This window comes from Corticium candelabrum, chromosome 2 (genome assembly GCF_963422355.1).
Source record: "Corticium candelabrum chromosome 2, ooCorCand1.1, whole genome shotgun sequence".
Lineage (NCBI taxonomy): Eukaryota > Metazoa > Porifera > Homoscleromorpha > Homosclerophorida > Plakinidae > Corticium > Corticium candelabrum.
This window is the reverse complement of record NC_085086.1, coordinates 6779973-6792472: the sequence shown is the minus strand read 5'-3', so window position 1 is coordinate 6792472 and position 12500 is coordinate 6779973. Positions and strand designations below refer to the sequence as shown.

Sequence of the window (12500 nt, the reverse complement as noted above, 5' to 3'; positions counted from 1 at the left end):
CTACAGAACCAAAAGATATCTACAGCTTGGCAGCAGTCTGCTTACTAGCGAAGAAGACAAGTGACAAGGTCAAAGGTTTTCAGCCTCTAGTTAGTCTGATGTTGGTTTCCAGGGCAACTAGTAAACAAGTCGTTACTACTCTTAACCATATGGGTGTCTGCTTGACATATAGTCAAACTTTTAGGTATGTGAAAAGTGCTGCAAAGACAATAGAGCAGAACAGAGAGCTTCTACATGGAGACTGGATCGTTGCCTATGACAACATAAATATTAAAAAACGTGTCACCCATGAGAGACATGCCAGACATACAGAGGCATGGAACTTCACGAGCCGTTTGGCTGTCAAAGTAGCCAGACTTCTCCCACCTGATTACAATACAACAGAATTACCACAATGCACTCGAGGAGATTTAGCTGTAGAAGACATTCTACTGAATGATGATGACAACAAAACATTTCACGAATCTGCTCAGACAAGAGTTCAGAAGGTACTCATGCACAGGTTCAAATGCTGCAATCACCTTAAAGCAAAACATCAATATGACAACCATGACCAACCAACAACAAAATCTATTATCCACCCTATTGCAGTGATAGACATAGACGAAAGTTACACTGACAATAATGTTACTATTCTTGAAGAATTTCAAAAAATGCTGGCGATAGATAACACTGTTCAACAATGTGTTGTCGGTGACCAAGCGACTTGCAGGGCAATTCGTGCAGCTCGGCGTAGAAGGGTAGCAGATATTCCTTCAGCACGCCTCCTATGGGCGAAAGAGAATCCTGGTGATTTCCACTTAAAAGTCATGTTCCTCATATTTTGGGAGTCACATGATTTTCTTGGCTCATTGGTTCATCTCAGAAAACTGATCAACCGAAGTGGAGTCACCGCTGCTGCAAAAAATTCAACAATCCGATGAGTTCCTCAAACATGCATTAGAAGCACATCTGACTGCATACCTCATCGCCTTTCTCAACATATCTGCTACCTCAGATTTAATTGTACAAGATGCAACCATTCTAACGATCTCATGGCTAAACGAAACAGGCGAGAGATTCGCCAATGAAGTGCTATTTATAGGAACAGATGAAGATGACCATGATGCAGAAAACCTGTATAATTTCCATCGTTCTTTTCTGCGCATGGCCCTCCTTTATGAAGACTTGAGGGAAGCCATCAAGTACGAAGATGGCCCAAGAGTTATCCAACATTAGCGAATGTGGTTACTGTACTTCCTCGCAACAAAGAGAAGCAACTACAGCAATGAAGTAGCAAATCTCTTAGCCAATCTGAAGGCTGACTTTTCCAAGAGGCTTGCTTACATAGTAACTCACAACAGAGCTGTTAATTCTCTGGGCATACCTGGGCACGGAAAAGCAATAGACATGGCAGTAGAACACCACAATCTTGTCATCAAAACAGCTTTACGATGTTCTGGTGGCAGTATCAACCTCCATCATCTAAGAGTAATAAGCTTAGCATCTCAGCTATTACATGATGTTGCACTGTTATGCGATCAGGAAGTTCATGCTCCTCATGTAGATACAAGGCATACAAGTAGAAGTGCTGAAAAGACATCCAAATGATGACATCCAATCTATTGGCCAGTCAAGTCACTTGTCGGATTCCCAAAAGAAAGTTGCCATCTAACAGACATTTCACAACACCAGAGAAAAAAGGATATGAAGTTGCCTTATCCAAGCAATGGATTGCAAAGTTCCTAAGTAAGACAGACCTGAGAATTGAGGACAATCAGTCCACTGAAGACCATGAAAAAATTGATTCTCTTGATAACATACAGCTATGACAGAAATAGACACATGTACATAATATCGTAACTACTTTTATTGAGAAACATAGTCTAAAGTGAGTTACTTGTGATACGTAATCTCTTCTAAAACATGTCTACAAGCTGAAGTGCTCCTTGTACCATCACTACTAATATTGGCTATAGTGCAAGGAATGTGAAAGTCAATTAACTTAAAAACTGCTAAACTGAAGTCCCTTACAACTCCTAGTGACCTAACATCATTTTGTGATCGAATCTTATTACCCTTTTTACTAGTTTATCAATCACTAACATGGATAAGACCCCATCTAGTCCTCTCATTCTGTCTCTTGTGCCATTTGCCGTCCTTCTAAGTTCAAGTAGTGCTTTCCTCAAAGCAGCTCTCTGACCAGCAACAACACGACGTGATCTCAATGGTGCAGATCTGCATGGAATAGGAGGAAGTGGTAAGGTGCAATCCACCTCTGGCTGAAAAATATGAGGTCGCTCATCAGATGCATTGCAGAACGAACAGCACAAATCACTATCAGGTAATGGCTCATCTAACTGCAAAATCTTGTAAACAAGAACTCTTCTCAAGCAGACCTTATTTGAGGCAAGAGTCACAATTTCGTTGTTGCACACTGACAGTCTACGGTCCTGAGAGTGTTCCACAAACCGAACAAGGCACAACCTTAGTGGATCTCTCCCTCCACGTCCAGCAAGTTGCACAAGCTCAGATCCACTGCCTGGCAAACCGAATAGAATAACTTCACTGATGTCATCAATGTCCACACCAAGGCCAAACGCACTAGTAGCTACCATGACTCGCTGCTTGCCACACTTGAATTCTCCATAGTGTTGAGATCGCCCCTCAAGTGTCATTGTGGCATGGTATTGTCCTACTGTACCTTTGGTTATACTACTGCAGTTGTACACAAGACAAATATACACTTTATACAAAACATCCTTTGATCAGCAAAATATAAGGGGTTTTGGAATATCTTTAGAATACTTTACAAAGGACAACATAGAAGCTAACAAGTGGAAGACTGACGAAATAGAGATGGATGAATCCAAAGAAAAATATTGTTTGAACGATTTAGAGATCCAGATACTAGAACATAGTCAGGCATATTCAGATGTTGGGTTACAGAAGTATAAGGACAAGTGGAGCTGTTGCTGAGAGAGCCATAATTGGGACAGTAGGCAGGCTAGAACGAATAAAACCTAGCTCCTTGTAAGAAAGTCTAAATGTAGACCCGCACTCTTCGATCAGATGCACTTCATCAATAGCAATGAAGGAGATTGCTGTCAATTGCCTAGACAATGCGTTTCGCCAAAAACTTGATGTGATCGCTTCTGGAGACGTATAAACTAGACAAACCATTGTTACCCGCCATTGCCTGACCAAAAGATTGTCCAATACAACTTACTTAGTTTGTACTTGCTGGAAGAAATGTCTTTCAACAGTTTCTCGTCTGACAAGAACTCAATTCGTGTGACAAACATTCCCTTTTTTACCAGTTTGGCGACCTTGAATCATCAGGAGGCTAATAACTAAAGCAAACTGGCTGCTTCAAGCAACTACACCTACCTGATCATGCATCAATGATATCAGCGGGCTTATGATCACACACACTCCGTTCAAGAGAAGGGCAGGCAGTAGGTAGCACAAAGATTTGCCGCCCGAAGTCTTCAGTCGAACAAACACATCCTTGTTCGAAAGAATGGACTTGGAGGCCTCAAGCTGACCTTCACGAAAACTATGCCGTACAAATACGTCGGAAAGAACAGATTACAGACCGAGTTCAAAATTCGCGCTTTCAGAAGCCATTCTGCGCTTTGTGAAGAGTCTGCGCACATCTGTGCGGATCAAGTACCCTATGCTATGTCTGAGACCTACGACTCTGGTACTAGTAAAAAGATTCTACCCTTCCGTAACGGCCTACCCGAAGGGTTCCCACCTCCCAGCTTACCGTGTCTTCTACGCCTTCTGAAAACATCCTGCAGGTTTTTCAATGTAAGAGATACAATGGCGATCGCAGGAGAAACGCGTCCACGTCCAAGAGACTTTCTGTGTGACACATAAGAATAGTACTTACACTAATCGTGTTAGTAGCCCGAGGCTTTGTGACATACGAGCGAAGATGATCATCTAATAGCATAAACGGTGGGCGGTATGATCCCAGACCCTCTCCGACGTTTCCGTGTTATACGGGAACCAGGCAAGACGGCGCGAGAGGGTCTGGTACGAGGCTAGTAGTGGCATTCATCACCGGATTCTTGACTAAAACTCTGCCGAAAATGAGCACCACTGTCTGCTTCAAACAGAAAGGGTAGGGTCGTTTCTGCAACGCATGGCAATAGGTCCATAAAGTTAAGTAGCAGGTTGCATTAATCAAGCAGATAGGAACATTTGAGATGGCAAGTCTTAGTACATTTTAAGTTTTGCTTTATATTTTTATACGGTTTGAGCGGCCAGGAAGACAAGAAAATTAGAGTACTCTTTGCTATAGGCCACTGTTGTCAGTATTAGATTATTTATTAATCATCAGTTAGTAAAAATCTTAGGTATTTTAAATAATTCGTGACTTGTCAAAAACAATGTAAACCCTAATAATAGAATATATAATTAAGTGAATATTCCCTTATACAAACCTTAGATCACTGATCTTTCTATGATGCACCAATGAGTCTATTTCGTGTTTCTGAGGTTTTCAGTTCTTTGTTTCATATCATTCGGGGGTAATTGCGTAATTAATTATCTGTCGTATATCAAGAGCTGTAAGCTATTGTGCGTAAATCTAACAATTGAAATCCAAGGGAATACAAATTTTATGACACTTTTAAATTAAATTAATATAGCGCGTATGATTGAGCCGTAAAGAAGATACGCGGCACTGAGATAAACATGCTTGAGTGCACGCGCGGCAGACAAACAAGCGCAAGCACATAGACATTGACACACACACACACACACACACACACACACACACACACACACACACACACACACACACACACACACACACACAGACAGACACAGACACACACACAAACACACACACCGAAATCTTAAAATCCTAAATGTCGGGAGCTGCCTCTCAGAGGTCACGCTCCAAGCTGTTAAGCTGGATCCTGTGCTCTACTCAGGGAACTCTGGGCTTGCGCTAGCAAACTCTTGGAGCTGGGCTAGGCACTCGCAGGAGCACCGAATTGTGAAGCCAACTGTGGTGTGAGCACCCGAAGTCTCACCAGGACCCCAGTGGTTGATGTCACGTCAATGCCGATGGCCACTTAGGACCGCAGTCAATGACCAGGTACTCATTTATACTCTTGAGTCAAGAGAAGCAAATATGAGTTAGTTTCTTGCTTAAGGAAATTATGCCATAGCTCGCCATCACTGTGACTTGAACTTGCGACCCTTCAAGGTCCCGGATGTAACACTCCATAAGATGACTCTCTAAGAAACAGAGCTATCGCACCACCCACCCACCCACCCACCCACCTACACACACACACACACAGACACACACACACACACACACACACACACACACAAACACACACACACACACACACACACACACACGAACACACACACGCACACGCACGCACGCACGCACGCACGCACACACGCACGCACAGACACACACACACTCACGAACACACACAAACACACAACACACACACACACACACACACACACACACACACACACACACATACACGCACGCACGCACGCACACGCAGCTTGCTATTTTGTTATATTATTATGTGTGATACGTGATATAGCAAACAGACTACTACTACACAAGCTGACATGATCAACTGTGCCAGCATCTGATTCATAGTCTTACTAATTAAAACTATTGCAACTAGGAACTTTGATATAAAGGGCAACATACAGAGCGCTTGGCCGGACAGGCAAGATATTCTTGCGTACCACGAATTCCATTCAAGTATTCCAACAGCGCGTACATGGCATTCGAAGACGACAAGCCAACGACACGCCGGACTTGGCACACTATTTGCCTGCAAAAACAGTCGCCCGCTGCATCATTGACAGAGAACAAAGATGTCAGGATTTCTTGCAGCTGCATAACGTCATCACACATGGAAGTCGATGGAACACCAGAAGACACCATTAACGCTGCATCCGGGTCTAGAACTTTAGCACGCAGCAGAGAAGTGAAGAAGACGGTATCAGTAGAGAGACGACCGTGAGGTATACAGTGAGAGTGATGCAAGTACTCGACTGCTGACACGATGCCAATCGCCAGATCCGTTCTCTCGCGCACAGTCAGTTCGTTCCCGAACGTTCTCAGCAAGTTTGTCAACGACGTTTCTAGTTTTTCGATCGCCAGTACCGATCTCGAGTGGACGTTCGTGATGCCGTACGTTCTGATGATGTTTGGATGATTGTAGTGAAAGGATAAAGAGAAGGGATCGGGTGAACATTTTTGTATAGAAAGGATCGTCACAAGAGAACCGCCATTCAGCACAGCAGCAAAGACTACACAGAAACAAACGGCAATCAGCAGACTCAAATTCATACTGAGCGAGTGACACACGGACTAGCGTGCTTTATGGGTGAGTGGTCATTAGCTAGATACAAATAATTTGTTGATATAAATAGTTTGTTGATATAAATAATTTGTTTGATATAAATAGTTTGCTGATATAAAAAAATTTGTTGATAAAAAATAGTTTTAGTGCTCCGTTATCAGCAACTATAAAAGTTGTCTAACAACGTCATTAGATATTTGTGCCAGTGACGCAGAATCCTTGGGGATGTTTGACGGTCGCTTATGTCTTCCATGCACAGCAGAGACAGTCCAAGACGTATCAGACGACTTTATGTCACTTATACAATGAATTAATTTATCTTGCATTTTCTAGTCAGTAAAACTACAAAGTATGAAATGTTTCACAGTCAATAGACGCATGAATAGCTAGACAGATGGACAGAGTTATAACCGTGCAGATTCACAGACAAACGAAAGATTAAAGTGAAGGATAGTTTACAAATTGGCTCTGACGTCAACGACAATATTGAACACGTCAACAACCCACGTTCGTTTCCGTCGAGCTGCTTGAGCTTCTGTGTCTATACGAGCGACGCAAATAAGTAGCACAGAGTCACGCATTTGTCTACCGTCTATTAAAAGCTGCTCTTGATTAACCGCCGCCCTCGTTTAAACGCCGCAGCTGAAGTACAGACAAAATATAACAATATCCTCGAGTAGACGCCCCTTTCAATGAATTCCGATAGATTTCGCTGTTTAAAGTTTGCTGGAAAAATCGTACGACTTCTTTGGAGGCATACATGTACGTGAGGCACACGTTTATTTAGACTACCCGGATACTGTTTCAAAACATGACGTCTCAAAGTGTGAAATGCGTACCAGAGTGGTAAGTGTTGTTATCTTACTTAAAAAGGTGACAAACCTACAGCATGTGCACATGCACACAACTATATATCTATAGCACGAACAGAGAGCGGTTAGAGATTAAAACCGCAGTTGGAAACATATAGATAGCCAAAAATAAAGGCCGCAACGATTTAGCGAAAAAACACGGTATGTTTGCTGTCTATTAAGCGCCCGAGCATCGCGACCCATAGACGGATCTAAGAAAAGTTAAATAGATTCCATGAACTCCCTACGCTGTCGTCAACATCTGATTCTCAACTCTTTAGCTAGGTTACTGTACAGTGTAGTACATTTATGTATAGCTGCGCCCAGTTTGGTACAGTATGGTGGATTCCGAGATATTTGCAATGGCCTCTTCCGTGAAGTCGACGTCGGGACCGCGCAAAAAGAAACAAACTGTTTCTATAAAAGATTTTTCCGGAAAGAAACGAAAGGGCGGTAACGCTTGCCTGTGAAAGACATATATGTAGGCTTGCAACATTTATTCAAAATCTCCGATAGATCTGGAGGAAATCAGCTCACACAGTCACCCCCAGGTGGCCGTGCAAGTGGTCCTGGTATGTCTTAGAGCGTCGCTGCGAGATTCGTGACGAAACAGACAATGAATTTCTGGACAGTAAATTTGGTGAGTTTCTTGCAAGACAGACTGGATTCTACGCTCGTGTGTCTATCCATGCATGTCTGCATGGATGTGTAAGAGAAACTTAGGAACATGCATCTGTATTTACACCTGTACAGTAGACAGCTCAGAGGAGGGCAGACGGATAGTGTTAGTAACATACGGTACGTTTAGAGTGGTCTTGCCAAACTATTCACTGGATCACGGAAATGTGCCCCGAACCCCAGCTGAGCCGCCGTGGGCTGGCTGTGGCTTTGTCTGTTTCGAGTTGCCGCGGTCTATACCCCAACCATGTGATCTGCAAAGACCAAATGTTGCAATGCTTAGTTAATTCGGTAAACTAGTCGAAGAATTTGGAAAATTACATCCAAGAAGTACGAAGCTGCCCTTTGTTCAAGAGAATACGATTGAAGTGTGTGTATAATATCTACGACTGTGCAGTGAATGTATAACGTCCATACATATATCTATATTTATAAAGGAAAGTAGGCCCATGGGCGCAGCCATTTTGAATTTTTGTTTCGTAATTGCTCGCAAACTGCTATTCCTTCCCGCTCCTCCTTTAGCACATAACCTTCTCTACTTTCGTAAAGCAACTGGTGCTCTTCGCGGTGGCCAGTACCCTGTACTTTGCTTGTGTTGGCGTTTTTTTAAAATCTTGATGTCACAAAAAGTTTGTTCCCTATGCGCTCGCAAACCGCTGAACTTCCTCGCTTTTCTTTTAGCATGCGGTCTTCTCTCAGTTTGGAATAGCAACTGGTGACGTTTTCGGTAGTCTGTGTTCTATACCTAGGCGTTCCTGGCGTTCATCTGTACTTCTTGATGTCATCCTATGCCTACTCATTGTTGCGGCATCTATTGTGACGTCACAAACGCTCTGCTGTTTGGCTAAAGTGCGAAAAAAGTTGTCATTACAGCAAACCCGCCTGTACACTGTCAAAAAGCCTCCAAAACAGCGCTGTCTGTCTGTTATTTCGTCAAAGGCAAAGCGACGAAAGTTATCACTGCGACAGGAAAAACATAACGAAGCTACTCGCCGGCTTGACTGACAGCGCCAGCGCAGTGCCAGTCGACGGATCGCGAAAGCTACTAGTAAAATTTCTTGTGCAGTCAATGAAAGAGTTAACGATGAGCACCGCTGTCTTTCTCAACACGCGCTTAGCACGTGCGTCAATAATCACGTACTTCTAAAATATTCTTATACTTTCTAACCAAGTTGTCTCCTTTTCGGAACTGTGTCTGTGTAGGCAATGCATACCGTCATCAATGCTTATGGAAATCATAGTTATAGCAATACCACAAACGGTCCTTTGGCGTACAGGTTCTCCTCTATCTTGCAAGTCGCCGACATTTACTAAACGTTTCTATTACATATTTTACACTAAAGCCTACTACTAACAACATTGGAAAATTAACATCAAGTGCAAACATTGCGAAGCACTGATATAGAAGGAGCCACCAGGCATCTGCTGCAGCGGCGGGAAAAGTTTTGTTACCCGCCATACCTAAACCGCTTACTCCATTGATTGATCTCCTTTGGAACAATCGTTGAAGCGCAGCGTTTCCTCTCAAACACGCGAGCGTATAACTCGGCTTTTCAGATGACGTCCTTTGGATGCAATGAAATTAAGCTCGCACCGGTTGGAATTCCTGTTTCAAAGTTTAGGGACAAAATTGAAATTTGTCATTCTATCTGAAGTCTTGCTCCTCCAAAAAATTCTACTGCTAAATTTGCTCAAATTTACTTTGTCGTTATGTCATGGCCAACATGATCCACGAACCATGCGGACCCCTCCAAGTAATATTTGCCTTGCATGGCTGACAACTACTGCTCGAAGCATGTTCCAAAGAATTTCTGCCGTGAAACTCAATGCTCCAATGACGGATATCCACTATATCATCGTCCATGGGTGTCTCTGCTTAGATAACCGAATTTTATTATACTCCAAGAGTGTAGACGCTGGAATTGTGTTAATTAACTTAATTAATTGGCCCGGGCGAAGAACTGGCTACATGGCTTGTGCAGTATATGTAGACATGTCATAAGTTTGAAACCCGATGTTGCCTAACTGTGTACATTAAAGTTGCCAGTCTGTAGAAAGATGGACCTTGGTTTGATGTAACCACCTTTCAAAATCCTGGATCCGCCACTGCGACTATCTGATCTGCGTCGCACAACTATCTAGTAAACAATCCAACGATTAGCGCTAGTTCACGTTGACCTTGACGTCAAGGTAAACGGTAAATCAGCCTTCTAATAGAGCTGCTTCATAGGAGTCTAAGGAGTTGCAAGACGGAGTTACGCCCAAGCTTTTGAGAAAGTTCAGCTAATAGCTGAAGGTATAATATAGTAACAGTAAATAGTATTGCAACAGTAAATGCAACATATACACAGATCAGCCAAGGTTGAAGACACTAACAGGCATAGAAACAGACGAAGAAGAACCCATGCACTATGAACGAAATCACCAAATTACCCCTTGGCGTACTAAAAAATAAAAAAAAGAATTTACAGATTTGTGTTTAAGTCAAGATATGCGTCAATGGTGGCTCTTTGAGCAGAGTCGCATATTTACGTAAATGAGCCAGCAAATAACATGACTCGCGAAAAGGTGTTATTAGAGTTACAAAGGCTCGTCTGAACATTAGTGTCACCGTCACATGTGAATTTCTAAATTGAACTGTAATGTAAAATAGATACACGAGGACACATGCAATCACACACAATCACACACACACACACACACACACACACACACACACACACACACACACACACACACACACACACACACACACACACACACACACACACACACACACAAACGAACAGACAAGCACAAACAAAAACGCTTATTCGGGTAGAATATCTTATTCTAATGATTATCAATTGTAACTTATATATTTACCACTCCCTGGGCCTTAATACAGACAAACACAAATTTTAGTCAATTAACTACAGCTAAGATATACGAACCTACCGTCTCGTTTGTAGTGAATGATCTCATCACTGCCTTCAGTCTGGTCTCTTCCGTGGACAGCGACGAGATGGCGTCGCATGCTGCCGCCCTGGCGAAAGCGAACGCCGCACAAGCGACACGCAAACGGCCTCTCGTCGGTATGAATCAACACGTGCTCCTCGAAGTGTTGCTTCTGATAGAAACCCTTGCCACAAACGTTGCATCGGAATCGACTCACTTCCCTCCCCACGTGCATCCGGGAATGCAGTCTAAATTTCAACCCATTCGTGAACGTTTTGCCGCACGTAGCGCACGTTATAATTTTACCGTGCGTCGCGGCGTGCGCTCGGAGGCAAAGCAACGAGCGAAACCGTTTCCCGCATTGCTCACATCTCGGACGCTTTCCCGTCTCCCACTGTTGGTGCACTACGAGTGCGGATCGCAGTCTGAATAGCTTCCCGCAGAGATCGCATCGAAACGGCAACGTGTCGTCGTTTTCGGACGAATTCCCGGGAACTTTGACTTTGTCTAGCTTTTTCAGACGGAGTCTGCGCACTGGTTGAGCCGCTTGTGCGCGCGCATGGCATCGAAGATGGTAGGCCAGATGTCCGCGGTATCTGAACGTCTTGCCGCACTTGCTGCACTCGAACGGTCGGACTCGGGTGTGAAGTATTTTGTGAGCTTGAAGGCTGCTCATTTGTCGACACCTTCTGCCACACACTTTGCATTGAAAACTGTCCAAGTGCGACTTGGCGTGCACAGCGAGTTGGCACTTGTACATGAACTCCTGGTCGCATGTCCTGCATTGCAGAGGCTTTGCTTTATCATTAATCGCCAAATGAATATCCAAGCGAGCTCTAGAGGTAAAACGCTTTCCACATGCGTGGCATCTAAACGAATTTGTCTTCTTTTTCTGAACATTTGAGTGAGTGTCGAGGCGGCGTATCGGATGTTGAAATTGTTTGTCAAATTTGTATCTGCGTCTCGGCTGATTATTGTCGTCATGCTCTAGTTCATCAGTCGAGTGAGCGTTCGCAGATTGAGATGGAGACGAATCACGTGACGAATCCATGAGGTCGCTATGGGCGTTTCTACAGACTACACGCCCAAAAACACTTTCGAAAACGTTTTAGCTTGGCACTGCTCACTTGAAAGCTGCTGTGTGGCTGTTGATCTTAAAATGACAAGATCGCTGCATGTACACAAACAACAAACAAAATAATTTATTACCTCTGTAATACCGCCTTCAACACACCTCTCTACGAGTTCCAACGTTTCGATAAGGCAGCAGTAGAGGCAAACAACTCTACAGTTAGTCCACCTAACTGCCTTCTCGCGAGCAGACAGGCGTTGGTGTTTGCTGCGTTCCCGTATGTGATGCCTAATTACCACACTTTATTATGGCGAGAACAGAATGACACGACGTCACTTTAGATAGGTTTTGGTGGTTACAACACAAAACATGTACCTGTGTACATCCAAGACGATGAGGGAATGGGTTAGGTGTAGGAAATGGGTGAAAGAGTGACTGGACATGGGAACAAGTGTTCCCTCAACTTTTCAGCTGTGAAGTGACTTGCTATTATATGAGAGGATGACATACGTGAAAAACTGATACCACTGTCATGACATACAGAATTTCTATACTAACACTGTAGTGTCAATGTTGTTTCCTGTTATTTCCGCTGTGTAGCATGCATACTGTTGTGTA

At 43.5% G+C, this 12500-nt stretch overlaps 1 protein-coding gene across 3 annotated transcripts; it reads right to left on the bottom strand.

Moving 5' to 3' along the window:
• Positions 1-5538: 5538 nt before the first annotated feature.
• Positions 5539-12143, bottom strand: LOC134198188 (zinc finger protein 157-like). 3 transcript variants are annotated; one of them, XM_062667530.1, is made up of 3 exons: positions 12020-12143; positions 10811-11963; positions 5539-6291 (listed from the first exon to the last, which is right to left on the bottom strand). In XM_062667530.1, the coding sequence occupies exons 2-3, from the start codon at positions 11859-11861 to the stop codon at positions 5654-5656; spliced, it is 1689 nt and encodes a 562-aa protein (XP_062523514.1). In that variant the 5' UTR covers positions 11862-11963; positions 12020-12143; the 3' UTR covers positions 5539-5653. The 3 variants fall into 3 exon arrangements, with proteins under 3 accessions (XP_062523514.1, XP_062523515.1, XP_062523516.1); XM_062667531.1 differs by having other exon boundaries at positions 10811-11981; positions 12045-12143; XM_062667532.1 differs by having other exon boundaries at positions 5848-6291; positions 10807-12143.
• Positions 12144-12500: the final 357 nt, after the last annotated feature.